The following is a 22,481-nucleotide window of genomic DNA, read 5'->3' as shown; positions in this document are numbered from 1 at the left end:
TGAGAGATTTGAGGGCTACATGTATTGAATGGCAACATGAAAATTATAGGGTTTATTGGTTTTTAAAAACCCAACTGTTAAGTGCAAATTTAAACGAAACCGGTTTTCGAAAATAGCTAGCTAGGCTATAGACTATATAGTATATACCGCATGTTATTTTTGTACAACAACTTCAGCTGTCGAACGTTATAAGGTACAAATTCAACAAGTACAACATTAGCACGGACGTATAGCCAAGTTGTGGTTAAGAAGGTGGATTTTTGTTCCTTATATTTACCAGAAACGAAGTGATCCGAACACACGACCCGGGACTTTGGGGGACTCCAGTGAGAACCGTCCTCGTTTTCCCGGTGTAAAGCTGCGAGCCATTTGTCTCGTCTCTGTGGGCTTTTATCACGCTTTGGCAGAACAAAATACAACCTTTGTTTTCCCTATTTCCAGTTGTGGTTAGCACGACCAAAAACAACACAGTTTTTCAGGCATTTTGGAGGCAGAATGACGGGTTTAACCAGCGTAGGTCGACAGGTTAAAGAGTAATGGCAACGGTTTGTTTTCAACGCCAGTCTGGTTGCTATGGCTCGAAGAACCCGTATGTAGCTCAGTTGCCCGGATGTCGGCCCTCACCCATAAGTGCATGAAAATTGCAAGTCACTATAAAGCTGAATTAGTGTTTCTTTGCAATAAGATGCAGATGGAAATCAGCCTTTGGCTACAATCTGTCACTTTTCTGTCTGATATGTTCATTAGTGTGCATTGTATCATGTCACATCCACTGTAATGATACCAAGTACAGGAGCGTTTCTAGTTGATACTACGATGATTACGTTGATTTTTTTTTTTTTTTTACCATGAATTGATTAACGTGGACCCCCGACTTAAACAAGTTGAAAAACTTATTCGGGTGTTACCATTTAGTGGGGGCGTAACAGCACACCATACTTGCCAACCTTGAGACCTCCGATATCGGGAGGTGGGAGGTAGGGGGGTTGGGGGCGTGGTTATTTACCGCTAGAATTCACCAACTCGAGTATTTCATATATATTTCATATATATATGAGTATATATATGTATATATATATATATATATATATATATATATATATATATATATATATATATATATATATATATATATATATATATATATATATACATGTATGTATGAAATACTTGACTTTCAGTGAATTCTAGCTATATATATATACATATTTATTTTATTTACATAAAAGAAATACTTGAATCATCTATCCATTAGATGGCAGTATTGTCCTGTTTAACTTCTCTGTTCATGACTGAGAAATCATTTCGGCCACTGTGTTCAATGGAGAAGTCTGGGGCCGTACTTATCAAGCTTCTTAGAATTACTCCTAAGAAGTCTGCTAAGAGTTGACTTAAGAGTAAATAAATTCTTGGCTGAAAGCTGCACTTAAAAGTTAGTTATCAAGCGTCTTACTCCCACTTTCAGCGAAGTGTAGGACTGAATCTTAAGTGTCACACTCAGAGCTGAATTACGACATTACTATGTGCCGTAAACGGAATTTTAGGTGACGTCATTTCTGTGTCCATAGAAATGACCAATCACGGAAGGGAATCCGTTGTCTAAGAATAAAGAAATATCTTGGAAATATTTAAGTGGACAATGGGAGTGTATATTTTGACAATGAACTACAAAATAATACAAAACAAACTAGTCCCCGCCGGCACTCACGCTACCGCTCCCTCTCTTCTCTCGCCCACACACTCACTGACGTCACTCACCTCACGGCCACACACATACGCTACTGTCATAACATTTTATTTCCAATTCATTAATTAGGCAACTAATTTGAAACTGGTGTGGGTGGCTCTGTATATACTAGCCCACTGCAGACACATGCAGAAATCAACAAGGAATCGAAAAGTATTAAATCTGTGACAAAAATAATATCCGCTCTGTCTGAACGATACCGTTTGATCAGCTGCTCGTCATAAAAAAAAACCCAACATTGTTCCGTTCCCTGAACGTTGGCGCACGTCTCTCTCGCCTCAGTGCCATCCCCTGCTGGCAACTCCTAACCACTTAAGACACCTCTGAAGGTCTCTTAAATATCGTGGAGAGTAGGAGTGATTCTTAGACTTAAGAACGTTGATAAAAAGCTTTTATTCTTAAGTTTGAGAGTAGGACTAAATTTCGCAAATTCTCAGGACTTAAGTGTAAAATGGCACTCTAAGAAGCTTGATAAGTACGGCCCCTGTTCTACATATTTACAGGCAACATACACCTTCCCCTTCGAACTGTCCTGGATGAACTGAAATTCTTGTTTCCATTCGTTTTGGAACTTGCAAGCGTATTTATGTTGTGGGAAAGTGGACGTGAGAATAGGCTGTCCCCACTCAGTCTCAGGTCCGCATTGAGCTGGAGGGGGCGTGGCCTCCAGCTCCGGCTGAATACCGGGAGTTTGTCGGGAGAAGGGAGGTTGTCGGGAAAGGCGCTGAATAACGGGATTCTCCCGCTAAAAACGGGAGGGTTGGCAAGTATGGCGTAACGGTACACCATACTTGCCAACCTTGAGACCTCCGATATCGGGAGGTAGGGGGGCGTGGTTAAGAAGAGAGTATATTTACAGCTAGAATTCACCAAATCAAGTATTTCATATATATATATATATAATATATATGTATGAAATATTTGACTTTAAGTGAATTCTGGCTATATATATATATATATATTTTATTTTTTTATTTTTTATTTTATTTTATTATACATATAAATAAAATACTTGAATTTCAGTGTTCTGCAGGCTATCCAATAGATGGCAGTATTGTCCTGTTTAAGAGTGTCACAACATTGCTGTTTACTGCAGACGAACTGCTTTACGGTAGACTAAACGTGACGTGTGTTGTTGCGTGTTGTTACCGCGCTGGGAGGACGTCAATGAAACTGCCTAACAATAAACCCACATAAGAAAGCAAGAACTCTCTCTCCTTGTTGTGCACTCTACTCTCTAAAAGCCGTAGATGTTATGACGTCATTGGGCAGGCAAGCTGTTTATATTGTGGGAAAGCGGACGTGAGAACGGCTGTCGCCACTCAGGTCCGCATTGAGCTGGAGGGGGCGTGGCCTCCAGCTCCGGCTGAATACCGGGAGTTTGTCGGGAGAAGGGAGGTTGTCGGGAGAGGCGCTGAATACCGGGATTCTCCCGCTAAAAACGGGAGGGTTGGCAAGTATGCGGTACACAAAAATTCCGGTTCGGTACGTACCTCGGTTTGGAGGTCACGGTTCGGTTCATTTTCGGTACAGTAAGAAAACAACAAAATATCATTTTTGGGGGTATTTGTTTACCAAATTTGCAAAATCTTCCACCAAAAATATTTTTCTTAGTGGAATATTTGATGTGAAGTAATGGGAACCTTGGATAGGTCAATAATTCATAATAACATTGATTTTGATTCCAGTGTTTCACACACATTCATTTATTTGTGGCGGCCCGCCACGAAAGAATTACGTCCGCCACAAATTTAAAAAAAATAAAATATATATATATTTTTTTGTCCTCTCCAGCTTCTCAGGCAAATCATATAGTTGATGTAGATGCCCATATAGGCTGTTCAGATTTACTTTACAAAAGAGAAGTGTAGGATACTTCTCTTGTTGCCTTATTTGTATTTGACTTTATTAAATGTATTTATATTAGAAACACAACATGTGTATATAACAAAGGGTGCAAAGTCTGCAGGCAGTAGGAAACACATGGTTAAGTGGAGGGAGTAAAACTGATGGCAGTCTAAAGTTCAAGATTTTTGGAGCTCTTTGTTCAGTGGATCAGATGTTTGATGAAGCTCTGTGTCTATCTACCACCACTACTGTTTTCTGTTTATTTGTTACTGACTGCCTCTGTTTCACTTTATGTTGCTGGTAAATAATATGGTTGTAGTAGTAGGCTAAAGTTAAATTAGTTAGTATGCACTAATTAAAGGGGCAGAGCTTTATGAGACATTTTAGCTTTTATATTTTATAAGATGTATTTTTTGTAAGAACCACAATTAATAAATATATTTCAGTGAATAACTTATTGTTCAAATCTGTATATAAGTATGTACATAAAGTGTTGTAATTATATTGTAAAATGGATGGATGGATGGACGTTTAAAATAAAACTGTTAGTATTAATTAGTAAGTATACATTTTTTGAGCTTTTAGAGTAAATTATACAAATTACTCGACGACGTCATGGTGACCACGCCCATAGCCACGCCAATATTTTACTGGCAACTAAGCTGCCGGTTTTTTTTCTGTAAAAAACTGTGGTAAAATCGGCAGATTTTTTTTACTCTTTACTGAAAAAAAAAAAGTAAAATATTTTAATTCATAGGCAAATTCGTTAATTATTTACTGTTACAAGCGGCCCTCTAAAGGCAGCCATGACTGCGGTGTGGCCCTCAATGAAAAGAAGTTTGACACACCTGGTCTGGTGGGACAGGCCAAAGTTAAGTTAGGGTTAGGGTTATGGTTAGGGTCATTTTATATGGCCCGCAAAAGCCTGGAAATAATATGTTTCAATAAAATACCTTATATTTTCTGTGTCTACTTTCTTATTTTCTTACTAAAGGTATTAGGTTTTTTTCCTAGTTTGACAGGGGAAAAAAATAGTGTCCAATATTGCAAGAAATATTATATTATCTAACTTTGTTGGTCAAAATCCAAATAAATACTTAAATATCTGCTTAACTTATGATTTCGAAGCACGTTATCCATCAAATTGTACACTATTAAAATGACAAATAGATTTTACTGTAAAATGTAGGGAGTTTTTTTTACAGCATATTACTGTAAGTTGGGGGAAAAAAACGACCAATGTTTGTTTTTTTACAGTAAAATTCTGTCGACTGAGCTGTCAGTTTAAAAAACATTTTTTATGTAAAATCCACGGTTGATGGTTTTATGGTACCACATTTTATTATGGTAAAAAACTGGCATCTGAATTGCCAAAATACATTTAAAGAGTGGTACTGTATTTCTATTTACGGTCATATGTTGTAAAAAAAAAAAAAAATCACCATATATTTTACAGTATAATATTTTACTGGCAACTAAGCTTCCGTTTTTTTTTCTGTAAAAAACTGTGGTAAAATCGGCAGATTTTTTTTACTCTTTACTGGGAAAAAAAAGTAAAATATTTTAATTCATAGGCAAATTCGTTAATTATTTACTGTTACAAGCGGCCCTCTAAAGGCAGCCATGACTGCGGTGTGGCCCTCAATGAAAACAAGTTTGACACACCTGGTCTGGTGGGACAGGCCAAAGTTAAGTTAGGGTTAGGTTTAGGTTTAGGGTTAGGGTTATGGTTAGGGTCATCTTATATGGCCCGCAAAAGCCTGGAAATAATATGTTTCAATAAAATACCTTATATTTTCTGTGTCTACTTTCTTATTTTCTTAGTAAAGGTATTAGGGTTTTTTTCGTAGTTTGACAGGGGAAAAAATAGTGTCCAATATTGCAAGAAATATTATATTATCTAACTTTGTTGGTCAAAATCCAAATAAATACTTAAATATCTGCTTAACTTACGATTTCGAAGCACGTTATCCATCAAATTGTACACTATTAAAATGACAAATAGATTTTACTGTAAAATTTAGGGAGTTTTTTTTACAGCATATTACTGTAAATTGGGGGAAAAAAACGACCAATGTTTGTTTTTTACAGTAAAATTCTGTCGACTGAGCTGTCAGTTTAAAAAAAAAAAATGTATGTAAAATCCACGGTTGATGGTTTTATGGTACCACATTTTATTATGGTAAAAAACTGGCATCTGAATTGCCAAAATACATTTAAAGAGTGGTACTGTATTTCTATTTACGGTAATATGTTGTAAAAAATTAAAAAAAATCACCATATATTTTACAGTACAATATTTTACTAGCAACTAAGCTGCCGGTTTTTTTTCTGTAAAAAACTGTGGTAAAATCGGCAGATTTTTTTTTACTCTTTACTGAAAAAAAAAAAAGTAAAATATTTTAATTCATAGGCAAATTCGTTAATTATTTACTGTTACAAGCGGCCCTCTAAAGGCAGCCATGACTGCGGTGTGGCCCTCAATGAAAACAAGTTTGACACACCTGGTCTGGTGGGACAGGCTAAAGTTAAGTCGGAGAAAATGCAGTCCTTTTATAAATGATTTAATGTTTCTCTCCGGCCCGGTAGAAATGCGTCACGGACCGTTACTGGTCCCCAGACCGGTGGTTGGGGACCACTGCTAACTAATGGAAAGAAACCAGAATTAGAAATGAATGACATAAGTATTTTACGCTATACAACAGGGGTGGGCAATTAATTTTCACCAGGGGCCGCATAAGCAACCCGAGCACTGGAGGGCCACACGACAATATTTCAATCAAATTTTGCTCAATATTATTTTTGATATACCGTAAGTCGTAAGATATAATAATGATGATAATAATAATAATAATAATAATTTAATTTATTATTATTATTATTATTATTATTATTATTATTTTTTTTTTCATAAAGAAATACAATCATGTGTGCTTACGGACTGTATACCTGCAGACTGTATTGATCTATATTGACATACACATACACAATATGTATATATAGTGTTTTTATGTTGATTCAATTTAAAAAAAAAAAAAAAAATTTAATTTTTTTTTTTTTTTTTTTTTTTTTTTTTAATTTCTTGCGCGGCCCGGTACCAATCGGTCCGCGGACCGGTACCAGGCCGCAGCCCGGTGGTTGGGGACCACTGTGCTATACAACGTACATTAATGTGTTCGTTGATGATTCCATTTGGCTCCAGCGGTGGTGGGGGCCGGCATCGGGGGCAGCGCCACCGCCCATTTCCTGCGTCAGCACTTTGGCCCCGAGGTGCAAGTGGACGTGTACGAGAAGGGCGAGGTCGGAGGTCGCCTGGCCACGGTCACGGTCAACCACAACGACTACGAGTCGGGAGGTTCCATCATTCACTCGCTCAACCTCCACATGCAGGACTTTGTCAAGCAGCTGGGTGAGCTCACGTGCACGTGCACGTGCGCACACACACACACAGGTGGTGACACGCACGCGTGCACGTTTCTCGTCTTTGCTCCCCTCCAGGCCTGAAGTACCGCCGCAGCGTGGCGGGGAAGACGGCGGTGTTCAACAGCGAGGAGGTGATCCTGGAGGAGACCGACTGGTACCTGCTGGACCTCTCCCGCTTGTGGTGGCGCTACGGCATCAGCTTCATCCGCCTGCAGATGTGGGTGGAGGAGATCATGGAGAAGTTCATGAGGTGCGTCCGCGCACGTGGCGCCCCTCGCCAGAACGATGGTGCTGAGCGTGTGCGCCTTGCAGGATCTACAAGTACCAGGCCCACGGCTACGCCTTCAGCTCTGTGGAGGAGCTCCTGGACTCTCTGGGGGGGAGTGGCTTCATCAACATGACGCGCAAGCCGCTCTCCGATTCGCTGCTGGAGCTGGGCGTGTCTCAGCGCTTCATCGACGAGGTCATCGCGCCCATCATGAGGGTCAACTATTGCCAGAATGTCAGCATTCCCGCCTTCGTAGGTCAGAGGAGCGTTTTCCGATTGGTCCGGCGTGCTCGGCGCTGCGTAACGAGCGCTCGTGTTTGCTGCAGGCGCCGTGTCCTTGGCGAGCGCTCAGAACAACCTGTGGGCGGTGGAGGGCGGGAACAAGCTGGTGTGTTCGGGCCTTCTGAGGATGGCCAACGCCAACCTGCTGTCAGCGCACGTCACGTCTGTGGAGCCGCTGCACTCTGGTACGAACTTTGACCTTGCTCAGCTTCCTTTGTCCATTTCAACTTCCTGTCATTGTGTTATTGTGATGTCATTGTGACATTAACTTCCTGTCACTGGGAAGTCAACTTTGTCTTACTGTGACGTTAACTTTCTGTTATTGTGACGTCAACTTCCTGTTATTGTGACGTCAACTTCCTGTTATTGTGGCATCAACTACCTGTCACTGTAGCGTCAACTTCCTGTCATTGTGACATCAACTATCTAACTTTCTGTGCCTGTGAAGTCACCTTCCTGTGCCTGTGAAGTCAACTTCCTGTGCCTGTGAAGTCAACTTCCTGTGCCTGTGAAGTCACCTTCCTGTGCCTGTGAAGCTAACTTCCTGTGCCTGTGAAGTCACCTTCCTGTGCCTGTGAAGCTAACTTCCTGTGCCTGTGAAGTCAACTTCCTGTGCCTGTGAAGTCACCTTCCTGTGCCTGTGAAGCTAACTTCCTGTGCCTGTGAAGTCAACTTCCTGTGCCTGTGAAGCTAACTTCCTGTGCCTGTGTAGCTAACTTCCTGTGCCTGTGTAGCTAACTTCCTGTGCCTGTGAAGTCAACTTCCTGTGCCTGTGAAGCTAACTTCCTGTGCCTGTGAAGCTAACTTCCTGTGCCTGTGAAGCTAACTTCCTGTGCCTGTGAAGCTAACTTCCTGTGCCTGTGAAGTCAACTTCCTGTGCCTGTGAAGTCAACTTCCTGTGCCTGTGAAGTCACCTTCCTGTGCCTGTGAAGTCAACTTCCTGTGCCTGTGAAGTCAACCTCCTGTGCCTGTGAAGCTAACCTCCTGTGCCTGTGAAGTCAACTTCCTGTGAAGCTAACTTCCTGTGCCTGTGAAGTCAACTTCCTGTGCCTTTGAAGTCAACTGCCTGTGAAGTCAGCTTCCTGTCCCTGTGCAGTCAACTTCCTGTGTGCCAATGACATTAACTTCCTGTCATTGCGTTGTCAACATCCTGTCCCTGTGAAGTCAACTTCCTGTGCCTGTAAGGTCAACTTCCTTTGCCTGTGAAGTCAACTTCCTGTGCCTCTGAAGTCAACTTCCTGTGTGCTAATGACATTAACTTCCTGTCCCTGTGACATTAACTTCCGATCATTGCGTTGTCAACATCCTGTCCCTGTGAAGTCAACTTCCTGTGCCTGTAAGGTCAACTTCCTCTCATTGCGTTGTCAACTTAATTTGCCTGTGAAGTCAACTTCCTGTCATTGCGTTGTCAACTTCCTGTCATTGCATTGTCAACTTCCTGTCCCTGTGAAGTCACCTCCCTCGTGGCCATCAGCGCTCACATCAGCTGTAATGTCCACCTTTGCCCAGCAGGGGACACCCTTCAGTACCGACTGAGCTTCACAGGGGCGGGGGAGACCAGGTCGGAGTTGTACGACATCGTTGTCCTGGCGACGCCGCTCCAGGACAGCGTGGGCTCGGGGATTTCTTTCCGAGGCTTCGCGCAACCGATGGATCAGCCGGCGGGCGACTATCACAGCACGGTGGCCACCGTCGTCCACGGTTACCTCAACACTTCACTCTTTGGCTTCCCGGACCCCCGCCTCTTCCCCTACGCCTGCGTCCTGACCACGGAGGCACCCGGCCTGTTCTTCAACAGCGTGGCCAGCGTCTGTCCCGTCAACATCTCGCTGGGCTTCAGGCGGAAACAAGCGCAAGAGGCGGGCGTCTATAAAGTCTTTTCCCTGCAGCCGCTGACCAAAGCTCAGCTGAAGACGCTCTTCAGGTGAGTGTCCTCCACGCTGGTGGCAGCACGCCGTGCTAACGCCGTGCTAACGCCGCCGCTGGTCCTCAGGTCCTACTACTCGGTGCAGGTGACGGAGTGGCAGGCGTACCCTCGCTACGGCAGCAGCCCCTCCCTGCCCCCCGTGGAACTGCAGCCCAACCTCTACTACCTCAATGGCATCGAGTGGGTCGGCAGCGCCATGGAGATGAGCTCGGTGGCGGCCAAGAACATCGCTCTGCTGGCGTACCACCGCTGGAACCGACAAGCCGACATGGTGGACCAGAAGGACCTCATGCACAGCGTCAAGACTGAACTTTGACCTCCAGCAGGACACTTTGCAAAACTCCATCAAGGAGGTACAGAAGTGATATTCCAGTAATCCAATACTCCAGTAATCTATTACTCCAGTAGTCCATTACTTGAGTGGTTTATTGCCCCAGTAATCTCTTACTCCAGTAGTCTGATACTCCAGTAATCCATTACTTGAGTGGTTTATTGCCCCAGTAATCTATTACTCCAGTAGTCCAATTACTTGAGTGGTTTATTGCCTCAGTAATCTATTACTCCAGTAGTCAAAAACTCCAGTGATCCATTTTTCTACTGGTCCATTACTCGAGTAGTTTATTATTTCAGTATTCCATTACACGAGTGGTCCATTACTTCAGTAGTCTAGTAGTTTATTATTTCAGTATTCCATTACACGAGTGGTCCATTACTTCAGTAGTCTATTACTCTAGTAGTTTATTATTTCAGTATTCCATTACACGAGTGGTCCATTACTTCAGTACTCTAGTAGTTTATTATTTCAGTATTCCATTACACGAGTGGTCCATTACTTCAGTAGTCTATTACTCTAGTAGTTTATTATTTCAGTATTCCATTACACAAGTGGTCCATTACTTCAGTAGTCTATTACTCTTATAGATTATTATTTCAGTATTCCATTACACGAGTGGTCCATTACTTCAGTAGTCTATTACTCTTGTAGATTATTATTTCAGTATTCCATTACACGAGTGGTCCATTACTTCAGTAGTCTATTACTCTTGTAGATTATTATTTCAGTATTCCATTACACGAGTGGTCCATTACTTCAGTAGTCTATTACTCTAGTAGTTTATTATTTCAGTATTCCATTACATGAGTGGTCCATTACTTCAGTAGTCTATTACTCTAGTAGTTTATTATTTCAGTATTCCATTACATGAGTGGTCCATTACTTCAGTAGTCTATTACTCTAGTAGTTTATTATTTCAGTATTCCATTACATGAGTGGTCCATTACTTCAGTAGTCTATTACTCTAGTAGTTTATTATTTCAGTATTCCATTACATGAGTGGTCCATTACTTCAGTAGTCCGTTACTGCAGTGCTCCAGTATGTCAATAGTTCATTACTCAAGTAATCCATTACTCCTTAATGGTTCATTACTCCAAAATTACATTACTATAGTAGTCCATTACTCCAGTGCTCTGTTAGTCTATAACTTTAGTATTCTATTACTCCAGTGATCCCCTGTACCAGTAGTTCAATACTCCAGTAATCCATTACTATAGTAGTCCATTACGCCTGTCCTCACGTCCGCTTTTCATCCATACCAACAGCCATACAAGTCACACTGAGGGTGGCCGCATAAACAACTTTAACACTGTTAGAAATATGCGCCACACTGTGAATCCACACCAAACAAGAATGACCAACACATTTCGGGAGAACATCCGCACCGTAACACAACATAAACACAACACAACAAATACCCAGAAACCCCTTGCAGCACTAACTCTTCCGGGACGCTACAATATACACCCCCCCCCCTCGCTACCACCAAACCCCGCCCACCTGAGCCCCGACATTAACGATCTAGCATCCCAGAAAAGATGGCAGGTATCTGGTTTGGGCACATCAGATTAGATTAGATTAGATTAGATTTAAAGTCCTGAATGGTTGGTTTATTCATTGTTATTTTATTTTCAAATGTATTAGCCTGTGGAAAAAGTTAATGTTGATATTTACCTCAGAAGGCTGCAAATAGAAAAGAGGCATTCCATTTTTTTATTAAAATGTTATTTAATAGACCATTGATGTTTTTTCGTTTGTTTTTTGAAAGTTGATTTTGCACTATTAAGTTATATAAGCGTTGCTTGTTCCATATTCAGTGTTAAAGCAAATCAGTGTAGCAAACTAACAGTGTTTCCCACACATTCATTTATTTGTGGCGGCCCGCCACGAAAGAATTACGTCCAACACAAATTAAAAAAATTAAAAAAAAAAAATTTTTTATTTTATTTTTTTTTTTATTGGTCCTGTCCAGCTTCTCAGGCAAATCATATAGTTCAGTGGTCCCCAACCACCGGGCCGCGGACCGATTGGTACCGGGCCGCGCAATAAATTTTATTTAAAAAAAAAAAAAACTTTTTTATTTTATTTTTATTTTTTTAATTAAATCAACATAAAAAACACAATATATACATTATATATCAATATAGAGCAATACAGTCTGCAGGGATACAGTCCGTAAGCACACATGATTGTATTTCTTTATGAAAAAAATAAAAATAAAAATAAAAATCCCCCCCCCGGTCCGTGGGACAAATTTTCAAGCGTTGACCGGTCCCCAACGACAAAAAGGTTGGGGACCACTGATATAGTTGATGTAGATGCCCGTATCGGCTGTTCAGATTTACTTTACAAAAGAGAAGTGTAGGATACTTCTCTTGTTGACTTATTTGTATTTGACCACTACTGTTTTCTGTTTATTTGTTACTCTGTTTCACTTTATGTTGCTGGTAAATAATATGGTTGTAGTAGTAGGCTAAAGTTAAATTATTTAGTACGCACTAATTAAAGGGGCAGAGCTTTAAGAGACATTTTAGCTTTTATATTTTATAAGATATATTTTTTGTAAGAACCACAATTAATAAATATGTTTCAGTGAATAACTTATTGTTCAAATCTGTATATAAATATGTACATAAAGTGTTATAATTATATTGTAAAATGGATGGATGGATGGACGTTTAAAACAAAACTGTTATTATTAATTAGTAAGTATACATTTTTTTAGCCTTTTTTAGAGAAAATCATATCATTGTAGTAAATTACTACATTATTACTCGATGACGTCATGGTGACCACGCCCATAGCCACGCCCCCACCGCCACAGGTATCTTGGCAGTTTATGGGAAACACTGACTGAGCAATAATGAACGTTTTATTCATGCACTTTCTCTTGCTACTTCGAGGCTTGAATGTTTGATTCATTCATTATTGTTATTTTATTTTCAAATTTATTATTAGCCTGTGGAAAAAGTTTATGTTGATATTTACCTCAGAATGCTGCAAATAGAAAAGAGGCATTCCATTTTTATTTAAATTTGATTTGATATGCCATTGATGTTTTTTAATTATTATTAGGACCCACACGGCCCATTGTCAAAGGAATCCCAAAGGGAGTCCTTTTGCAATGGGACAAAAGGACCTATTGAATTTGTAAGGTTTTATTAGGGTCCGCATGTACCCTGTATAATTAGGGTCCGCATGTACCCTGTATAATTATTATTATTCTTTCTTTCTTTCTTATTATTCTTCCGCAGCTTTGCACACTACTTTGCCCCCCTTAACACGCTTCAAAACTCACCAAATTTTACACACACATCAAAAAACGCGAACAAAACTCTTTAGTGGAAAAACCAAACCCCAAAACTCAAAATTGCGCTCTAGCGCCCCCTAGGAAAAAAACACAGACACAACTTCCTCTAACTCCCAGTACGAATATCGTAGAGACATGCAACAAAAACCTCTATGTAGGTCTGACTTAGAGCTAGATTTCATACACTCACATCCTTCAGCAAAAATCAACAGGAAGTTGGCAATCACCCCTTCAAAACAAAAGTTTCATAGAAACACTCATTTTTGCCTCTTTGAGCTGTAATTTGACCCCCTTAAAAAACTTCAAAACTCACCAAACTTTTCACACACATCAGGACTGGCACAAATTGCGATCTAATAAAAAAAAACGAACCCCAAAACTCAAAATTGCGCTCTAGCGCCCCCTAGGAATAAAACACAGACAAAACTGCTCTTCGGAGGAAAACACAGACAAAACTGCTTGTAACTTCCGGTAGGAACGTCTTAGAGACATGAAACAAAAAAAAACATTTTTTTTTTTCTTTTTTTCCCATAAATAAATACAATCATGTGTGCTTACGGACTGTATCCCTGCAGACTGTATTGATCTATATTGATATATAATGTATATATTGTGTTTTTAATGCTGATTTCATCATTTTTTTTTTTTTTTAAATTTAAATTTCTTGTGCGGCCCGGTACCAATCGGTCCGCGGACCGGTACCACTGGTTTAATACACCAGTAATCCATTATTTTGGCAGTCCATTACTCCATTTCCCCAGTGGTTTATTACACCAGTAACCCATTACTATAGTAGTCCAGTGGTCCATTTCGGCATTACTCCAGTGGTCTATTACTCCAGTAGTCCATTACCCCAGTGGTCCATTACGTTAGTATTCTATTACTCCAGAGGTCCACTCTACTAGTAGTTCATTACTCCAGTAATCTATTACCTCAGTAGTCCATAACTCCAGTGTTTAATTTCTGCAGTAGGTCATTACTCTCTAATCCCATTGATGCAGTGGTCCATTACTTGAGTATTCCATTACTATAGTAGTCCATTACTCACGTGTTGAGAAGTGAGGACAGAGCTGAAGTCATATTAAGTTAAAAAAAATAAAAAAAAAAGTATATAATATATTTAAATGTAAATTGACAACAATATTCGAACAGAAAGCATGAATGTTCTGTAGTTTTGGCTTGCTTGCTAAAGTTACACCTCTGTAATAGATTACTTTGAACGACTGCAACATGGACTAGTAATAGATTACAGATGTGCAATGAAGGTCTTAATTGTTTAATTTTGTCATGTTTTTCAGTCGCCATGTGTGTTTATTTATGCAAATGAGGCCAAGTGGAGTGGATGACATTTTGTAAGTGACGCAATGATCCATGTGATGATTGATGCACATCATGTTTGCAAATGTAACTGATTATCTTCGCGCAACAATGAAAAATGATTCCTGAATTTGGTTTTACTTCCTGTTTGTGTTTCCTGGGCACACTCTCCGGGAGATAGTAAAAATAAAAAATAAAAAGATTAGTGCCGGAGGACATTAAAACCTTGAAAATGTTACATTATGGGGAGCCTTTAATGCTAGCGTGGCTAAAGCAGGGATGCCCGTAGCTAGTTTTTTAACACAGTCATTAGCATTCTAATATTAGCATGCTAGCTTTTTTGTTAATTTTGCAGGTACATTCCTCAGTGTCAAATTTATTGTTACTCGACAAATGAAACCTGTTAGCATGTTAACGTTAGTATGCTAGCTTTTTTTTTTGTAGGTATACACTTCAGTCATGTTTTGGTACTTGATGCATGCTAACAGTAGCAGGCTAACATTTTAAACGAATTACACACATTAGAGTAATATATGTTGGTACTTGACGCAGGTTACAGTTAAAAAAAGATAACTTTAGCATGTTAGCTTTTTTTGGGCCAATTTAGCAGTGTCCTATATTTTTGTATTTCACTAATGCTAACTGTAAGCTTGTTATTGATAGCATGTTAGCATAATACTGTTAGCGTGTTAGCTTTTTTGTTAATTTTGCAGGTTCATTCCTCAGTGTCAAATATTTTGTTACTCGACAAATGAAACCTGTTAGCATGTTAACGTTCGTATGCTAGCTTTTTTTGTAGCTAATTTTGTAGGTATACACTTAAGTCCTGTTTTGGTATTTGATGCATGCTAACGTTAGCAGGCTAACATTTTAAACGTGTTACACACCTTGGAGTAATATATGTTGTACTTGACGCAGGTTAGGTTAGCATTTAAGCATGCTAACATTAGCATGTTAGCTTTTTTTTTAGCCAATTTAGCAGGTATACACCTCGGTGTCATATTTGTGTATTTCACTAATGCTAACTGTAAGCTTGATGTTGCTATCGTGTTAGCATGGTAGCTTTTCTTCCAGGTCATTTTGTTTATATTTTTTTATTCTTGAAGCGATCTGGCCAGATCAATAATTAATAAAAAAACATTGATTTTGATTCTTTCTTTTTTTTTTAACAGTTACAGTTACAAGGTCCCACAAAATATCATGGGGTGTTAAACATAAGTTACTTTTTTTTTTTTTTACTTTCAACACTTAAGTCTCTGTGTAGATCAACTTCAAATGTATCCGTCAATTTTAAATGTTTATAGTTGTTCTTTTGATTTGTTTGTTTTATGCCTTTTTTGTCATGGAAAACTTCGTTTTTTTTATGGCAAACGCACAAAACGTGTAATATTTTCCCCAAAAATATTTCAAAATTGAATATTTGATGTAAAGTAATTAGAGCTTTGAATAGGTCAATAATTCATAACAACTTTGATTTGGAATTACTACGATTTTTTTTCAACAATAACAGTTTTAAAGAAAAATTGTTTTATTATTTTTTTAATTAAAAAAAAAAAATTGTTTTATTAGTGATCTTTTCTTGCAATTATTTTTTTTTTTTTTTAAATAGTATGTGTTAAAAAATTGGCTGTGGGCCGTTAAATTTCTACTCACAGCCAACGATTTGCAAGTAAAAAAAACCTTTGTTTTAATTTTTAATTTTTTAATTTTTTTTTATTGACTTCCAGCATCAGACATTCCTATCCATTACATCATATTCACACACATCATATATCTGTTGTCTGCCCTAAATGTCCAAATATTTTTTGTTTATATCCCAACCATACCACCTACCCCACCCTCCCCCAAAAAAGACAGAAACAGCAAAAAAAAAAACAAAGAAGTATCTACAAATACATCAATTAAATAAACAAAAAAAAGAAATAATACATTAATAATAATAATAATCAGAAATAAAATAGAAATATATAAACAGATATATATATATATATATATATATATATATATATATATATATATATATATATATATATATATATATATATATATATATATATATATATATATATAAATAAATAAATAAATAAATATATATATTTATATATATACATACATACATAAATATACACATATATAGGGAGTAATCTTTATTTTTTTATTTTTTTAAGCAGTACAATCACTAATTTGAAAAATTAATTTAAAAAAAAAATGTTTAAATAAAAAAAAATGTATTTGAAAAGCAGTAGAAAATTGATGGATGAATGGAAAAATTTTCTTTAATTAAAAAAATTAATAAAAAAAACCTAAAACGTTTATCTGCGCATTGTGCCGTCCGCCAAAAATAGCAATGAAGAAAAAGCAGGGTGGGTGGGGAGTAAAATGGCGGACAGAAGAGAGGGGAAACGTACAGGTTAAGCTTCTTACCCCTCTCTCCATTTTCCTCCCCACTCTGCTTCTTCTTCTTTGTTATTTTCGGCGGACGGCACAATGCGCAAATAGCAGTAGCTCATTTTATTAACTGAAGACAATTGTTTGTTTTTTCCACTTGCGAATAAATGTTTTACTTGCAAAAAATTGTTTTATACCTGTAAATTGTTTCTTTATTTGAAATTGCTTCTCTTACTTGTGAATCGTTGTTTAATTGAGTACAATTTTTGTTATACTTGTGAATGTTTTTATGGGTTATACTTGTGTAGTGCTTTTCTACCTTCAAAGTACTCAAAGCGCTTTAAGTTCAAGTTAAAGTACCAATAATAGTCACACACACACTAGGTGTGGTGAAATTATTCTCTGCATTTGACCCATCACCCTTGATCACACCCTGGGAGGTGAGGGGAGCAGTGAGCAGCAGCGGTGGCCGCGCCCGGGAATCATTTTTGGTGATTTAACCCCCAATTCCAACCCTTGATGCTGAGTGCCAAGCAGGGAGGTAATGGCTCCCATTTTTATAGTCTTTGGTATGACTCGGCCGGGGTTTGAACTCACAACCTATTTCCACATTCACACACTGATGGCGGGAGCTGCCATGCAAGGCGCTAACCACGACCCATCAGGAGCAAGGGTGAAGTGTTTTGCTCAAGGAAACAAAGGACGTGACAAGGTTGGTAGAAGGTGGGGATTGAACCAGGAACCCTCAGGTTGCTGGCACGGCCACTCTCCCAACCGCCCCATCACTTTATTGCAGAAAATGTTTTTTATACTTGCCAATTGTTTTCCTGATTACAGAAATTCGTTTTTTTGTTTTACCGGCGAATCGTTTTCTTAATTGAAGAAAATTGTTTGCATACTTGCAAATTTATTTTTGTACTTGTAAAAAATGGTTTTATACCTGCGAATTGTTTTCTTAATTTAATAAAATAGTTGTTTCTTTTTACTTGCAAATCGTTTTTAATTGAAGAAAATTGTTTTTCTTTTTGTTTTGTTTTTTACTTGCGAATCGTTTTCCTGATTAAAGAAAATTGTTTTTTTTGTTTTACTTGCGAATCGTTTTCTTAATTGAAGAAAACTGTTTGCGTACTTGCATTTTTTTTACTTGTAAAAAATTGTTTTATACCTGCGAATTGTTTTCTTAATTTAATAAAATAGTTGTTTCTTTTTACTTGCGAATCGTTTTTATTAGAAGAAAATGTATTTTTTTTAACTTGCGAATCGTTTTCTTAATTGAACAAAATAGTTTTGTTTTTTTTACTTGCGAATTTATTTTAATTGAAATTTTTTTTTATTTTTTTTTTTTTACTTGCGAATCGTTTTCTTAATTAAAGAAAATTGTTTGCATACTTGCAAATGTTTTTTTTACTTGCATAAATTTGTTTTTATACTTGCGAATCATTTTCTTGACGGAAGAAAATTGTTATAATACTTGTACATTGTTTTTTTAAATTGATTTTCTTACTTGTGAATCGTTTTTTAATTGCATACAATTATTGTCGTACTTGTAAATTGTTTTATTTAACTGCAGAAAATTGTTTTTATACTTGCAAATTTTTTTCTGATTAAAGAAAAAAAAATTTTTTTTTTTACTTGCGAATCGTTTTCTTAATTGAAGAATTTTTTTTTTTACTTGCGAATTGATTTTAATTGAACACAATTATTTTATTTTTTTTTACTTGCGAATCGTTTTCTTAATTAAAGAAAATTGTTCGCATACTTGCAAATTATAATTTTTTTACTTTCAGAATTTTACTGTGAATTGTTTTCTTAATTTAATAATTCTTTTTACTTGCGAATCGTTTTTAATTGAACACAATTTGCTTTTTTTTACTTGCGAATCGTCTTTTTAATTAAAGAAAATTGTTTGCATACTTGCCAATGTTTTTTTTTACTCTCAGAATATTTTTTTTATGCTTGCGAATTATTTTCTTGACGGAAGAAAATTGTTATTATACTTGTACGTTGTTTTTTTTTTTAAATTGATTTTCTTCCTTGTGAATCGTTTTGTAATTGCATACAATTATTATTATACTTGTGAATTGTTTTATTTAATTGCAGAAAATTGTTTTTATACTTGCGAATCGTTTTCCTGATTAAAGAAAACTGTTTGCATACTTGCACATTTTTTTTTGTACTTGTAAAAAAATGTTTTGTATCTGCGAATTGTTTTCTTGATTTAAGAAAATAGTTGTTTCTTTTTACTTGTGAATCGTTTTTAATTGAAGAAAATGTTTTTTTGTTGTTGTTTATTTACTGCGAATCGTTTTTTTAATTGAAGAAAATTGTTTGTTTTTTACTTGCGAATTGATTTTATTGAACAAAATTGTAGTTGTTTTTTTACTTGCGAATCGTTTTCTTCATTAAAGAAAATTGTTTGCGTACTTGCAAATGTTTTTATTTACTTGCAGAAAACTGTTTTTATACTTGTACATTGTTTTTTTTTAAATTGATTTTCTTACTTGTGAATAACTTTTTAATTTAATACAATTATTGTTATACTTGTGGATTTTTTTTAATTTAATTGCATAACATTTTCTTTATACTTGTGAGTCGTTTTCCTAATTAAAGAAAATAGTTGTTGTTTTTTACTTGCGAATCGTTTTCTTAATTAAAGAAAATTGTTTGCATACTTGCAAATTATTATTTTTTACTTGTAAAAAAAAAAGTTTTATACCTGTGAATTGTTTTCTACGGAGCCCCTAAAGCAGGGGTGCTCACACTTTTTCTGCAGGCAAGCTACTTTTCAATTGATCAAGTCGCAGGGTTCTACCTCATTCATATATATAATTTATATTTACTTATTTATGAAATATATGTTTTTGTTAACAAGTTAAAGGTGTTTAATGATAATGCAAGCATGTTTAACACATATAGTTAATATTGTTAATAAATTAAAGGTTTTTAATGATAATACAAGCATGTTTAATACATATAGTTAATATTGTTAACAAGTTAAAGGTGTTTAAAGATGATGCAAGCATGTTTAACACATATAGTTAATATTGTTAATAAATTAAAGGTTTTTAATGATAATACAAGCATGTTTAATACATATAGTTAATATTGTTAACAAGTTAAAGGTGTTTAAAGATAATGCAAGCATGTTTAACACATATAGTTAATATTTTTAACAAGTTAAATGTGTTTAAAAATAATACAAGCATGTTTAACACATATAGTTAATATTGTTAACAAGTTGAAGGTGTTTAAAGATAATGCAAGCATGTTTAACACATATAGTTAATATTGTTAACAAGTTAAAGGTGTTTAAAAATAATACAAGCATGTTTAACACATATAGTTAATATTGTTAACAAGTTAAAGGTTTTTAAAGATAATGCAAGCATGTTTAACACATATAGTTAATATTGTTAACAAGTTAAAGATGTTTAAAGATAATGCAAGCATGTTTAACACATATAGTTAATATTGTTAACAAGTTGAAGGTGTTTAAAGATAATGCAAGCATGTTTAACACATATAGTTAATATTGTTAACAAATTAAAGGTGTTTAAAGATAATGCAAGCATGTTTAACACATATAGTTAATATTGTTAACAAATTAAAGGTGTTTAAAGATAATGCAAGCATGTTTAACACATATAGTTAATATTGTTAACAAGTTGAAGGTGTTTAAAGATAATGCAAGCATGTTTAACACATATAGTTAATATTGTTAACAATTGAAGATGTTTAAAGATAATGCAAGCATGTTTAACACATATAGTTAATATTGTTAACAAATTAAAGGTGTTTAAAGATAATGCAAGCATGTTTAACACATATAGTTAATATTGTTAACAAGTTGAAGGTGTTTAAAGATAATGCAAGCATGTTTAACACATATAGTTAATATTGTTAACAAGTTGAAGGTGTTTAAAGATAATGCAAGCATGTTTAACACATATAGTTAATATTGTTAACAAGTTAAAGGTGTTTAAAGATAATGCAAGCATGTTTAACACATATAGTTAATATTGTTAACAAGTTGAAGGTGTTTAAAGATAATGCAAGCATGTTTAACACATATAGTTAATATTGTTAACAAGTTAAAGGTGTTTAAAGATAATGCAAGCATGTTTAACACATATAGTTAATATTGTTAACAAGTTAAAGGTGTTTAATGATGATACAAGAATGTTTAATACATATAGTTAATATTGTTAACAAGTTAAAGGTGTTTAAAGATAATGCAAGCATGTTTAACACATATAGTTAATATTGTTAACAAGTTAAAGGTGTTTAATGATAATGCAAGAATGTTTAACACAGATAGTTAATATTGTTAACAAGTTAAAGGTGTTTAAAGATAATGCAAGCATGTTTAACACATATAGTTAATATTGTTAACAAGTTAAAGGTGTTTAAAAATAATGCAAGCATGTTTAACACATATAGTTAATATTGTTAACAAGTTAAAGGTGTTTAAAGATAATGCAAGCATGTTTAACACATATAGTTAATATTGTTAACAAGTTAAAGGTGTTTAAAGATAATACAAGCATGTTTAACACATATAGTTAATATTGTTAACAAGTTAAAGGTGTTTAAAGATAATGCAAGCATGTTTAACACATATAGTTAATATTGTTAACAAGTTAAAGGTGTTTAAAGATAATGCAAGCATGTTTAACACATATAGTTAATATTGTTAACAAGTTAAAGGTGTTTAAAGATAATACAAGCATGTTTAACACATATAGTTAATATTGTTAACAAGTTAAAGGTGTTTAAAGATAATGCAAGCATTTTTAACACATATGGATTCCTTTCTTTCATGAAGACAAGAATATACGTTGGTGTATTACCTGATTCTGATGACTTGCATTGATAGGAATCAGACAGCAGTGCTGATAACGTCCACATTTTCAAATGGAGGAGAAAAAAAAGTCCTCCTTTCTGTCTAATACCACATGAAAGTGGTTGGTTTTTGGCATCTTATTTGTCCAGCTTCCGTACTCCTTTCTATACACTTTACAAGAAATACATTGGCGGCAAACTCCGTAGCTTGCTAGCTTGTGCACGCCAGCTTTCTGAGACTCTTACGTTGTTAGCGCAGGCAGGATGAAGCAGCGCTTTTATTGTGCAACTGTGTACTCGGTCTTTGGAGTTTTGACGACAGGTACGGCGCGAGAGTCTGTTGAAATAAAAAGAGTTTCTCGCCTTCCTGTCGGTCATTTTTTCTTAATAATGAGCTGGCAGCAGCCAGCGTCATCTCAGAAGACCCTTCGAGGTGCCGTGAATGTCAATCAAGTGACGGAAGTGACGTCATAGTGAAGATTTATGATCGCTCGTTTTTAGGACTATTTTTTTAATGCCTGGCTGGCGATCGACTGACACACCCTCTGTGATCGACCGGTAGATCGCGATGGACGTAATGAGCACCCCTGCCCTAAAGGGACAGGGGGGAAAGTTTCTTGTGATACATGTCTAAAAAAACAAACAAAACAAAAAATTATAAAAAATATGTTTTTTTTATAACTTTATAAAAAGTTTATTGTGCGCACGAGATACATGTCTAAAATAAAAAAATAAAAAAATTATTGACATTTTTTTCCCCCCCCATGTCCCTTTAGGGCAGGGGTGTCCAAAGT

General features: G+C 36.2%; 1 protein-coding gene across 2 annotated transcripts in view; it reads left to right on the top strand.

Annotated features, from left to right (window-relative positions):
- LOC133649893 (prenylcysteine oxidase-like) overlaps nt 1-11,806 on the top strand; it is a 12,534-nt gene extending 728 nt beyond the window's left edge. Inside the window, exons 2-7 of one of the 2 annotated variants that reach the window (XM_062046584.1) lie at nt 6,798-7,004; nt 7,094-7,268; nt 7,331-7,542; nt 7,613-7,753; nt 9,081-9,492; nt 9,562-11,806. In XM_062046584.1, coding sequence (XP_061902568.1) covers nt 6,798-7,004; nt 7,094-7,268; nt 7,331-7,542; nt 7,613-7,753; nt 9,081-9,492; nt 9,562-9,811 — 1,397 coding nt within the window. In that variant the 3' untranslated portion in view covers nt 9,812-11,806. Of the gene's footprint in view, nt 1-6,797; nt 7,005-7,093; nt 7,269-7,330; nt 7,543-7,612; nt 7,754-9,077; nt 9,493-9,561 lie in introns of both variants that reach the window. The other variant, XM_062046582.1, reaches the window with a different exon arrangement.
- The last annotated feature ends 10,675 nt before the right edge of the window (nt 11,807-22,481 follow it).

This window comes from Entelurus aequoreus, linkage group LG05 (genome assembly GCF_033978785.1).
Source record: "Entelurus aequoreus isolate RoL-2023_Sb linkage group LG05, RoL_Eaeq_v1.1, whole genome shotgun sequence".
Classification (NCBI taxonomy): Eukaryota; Metazoa; Chordata; class Actinopteri; order Syngnathiformes; family Syngnathidae; genus Entelurus; species Entelurus aequoreus.
This window is presented reverse-complemented; position numbering and strand designations above follow the sequence as displayed.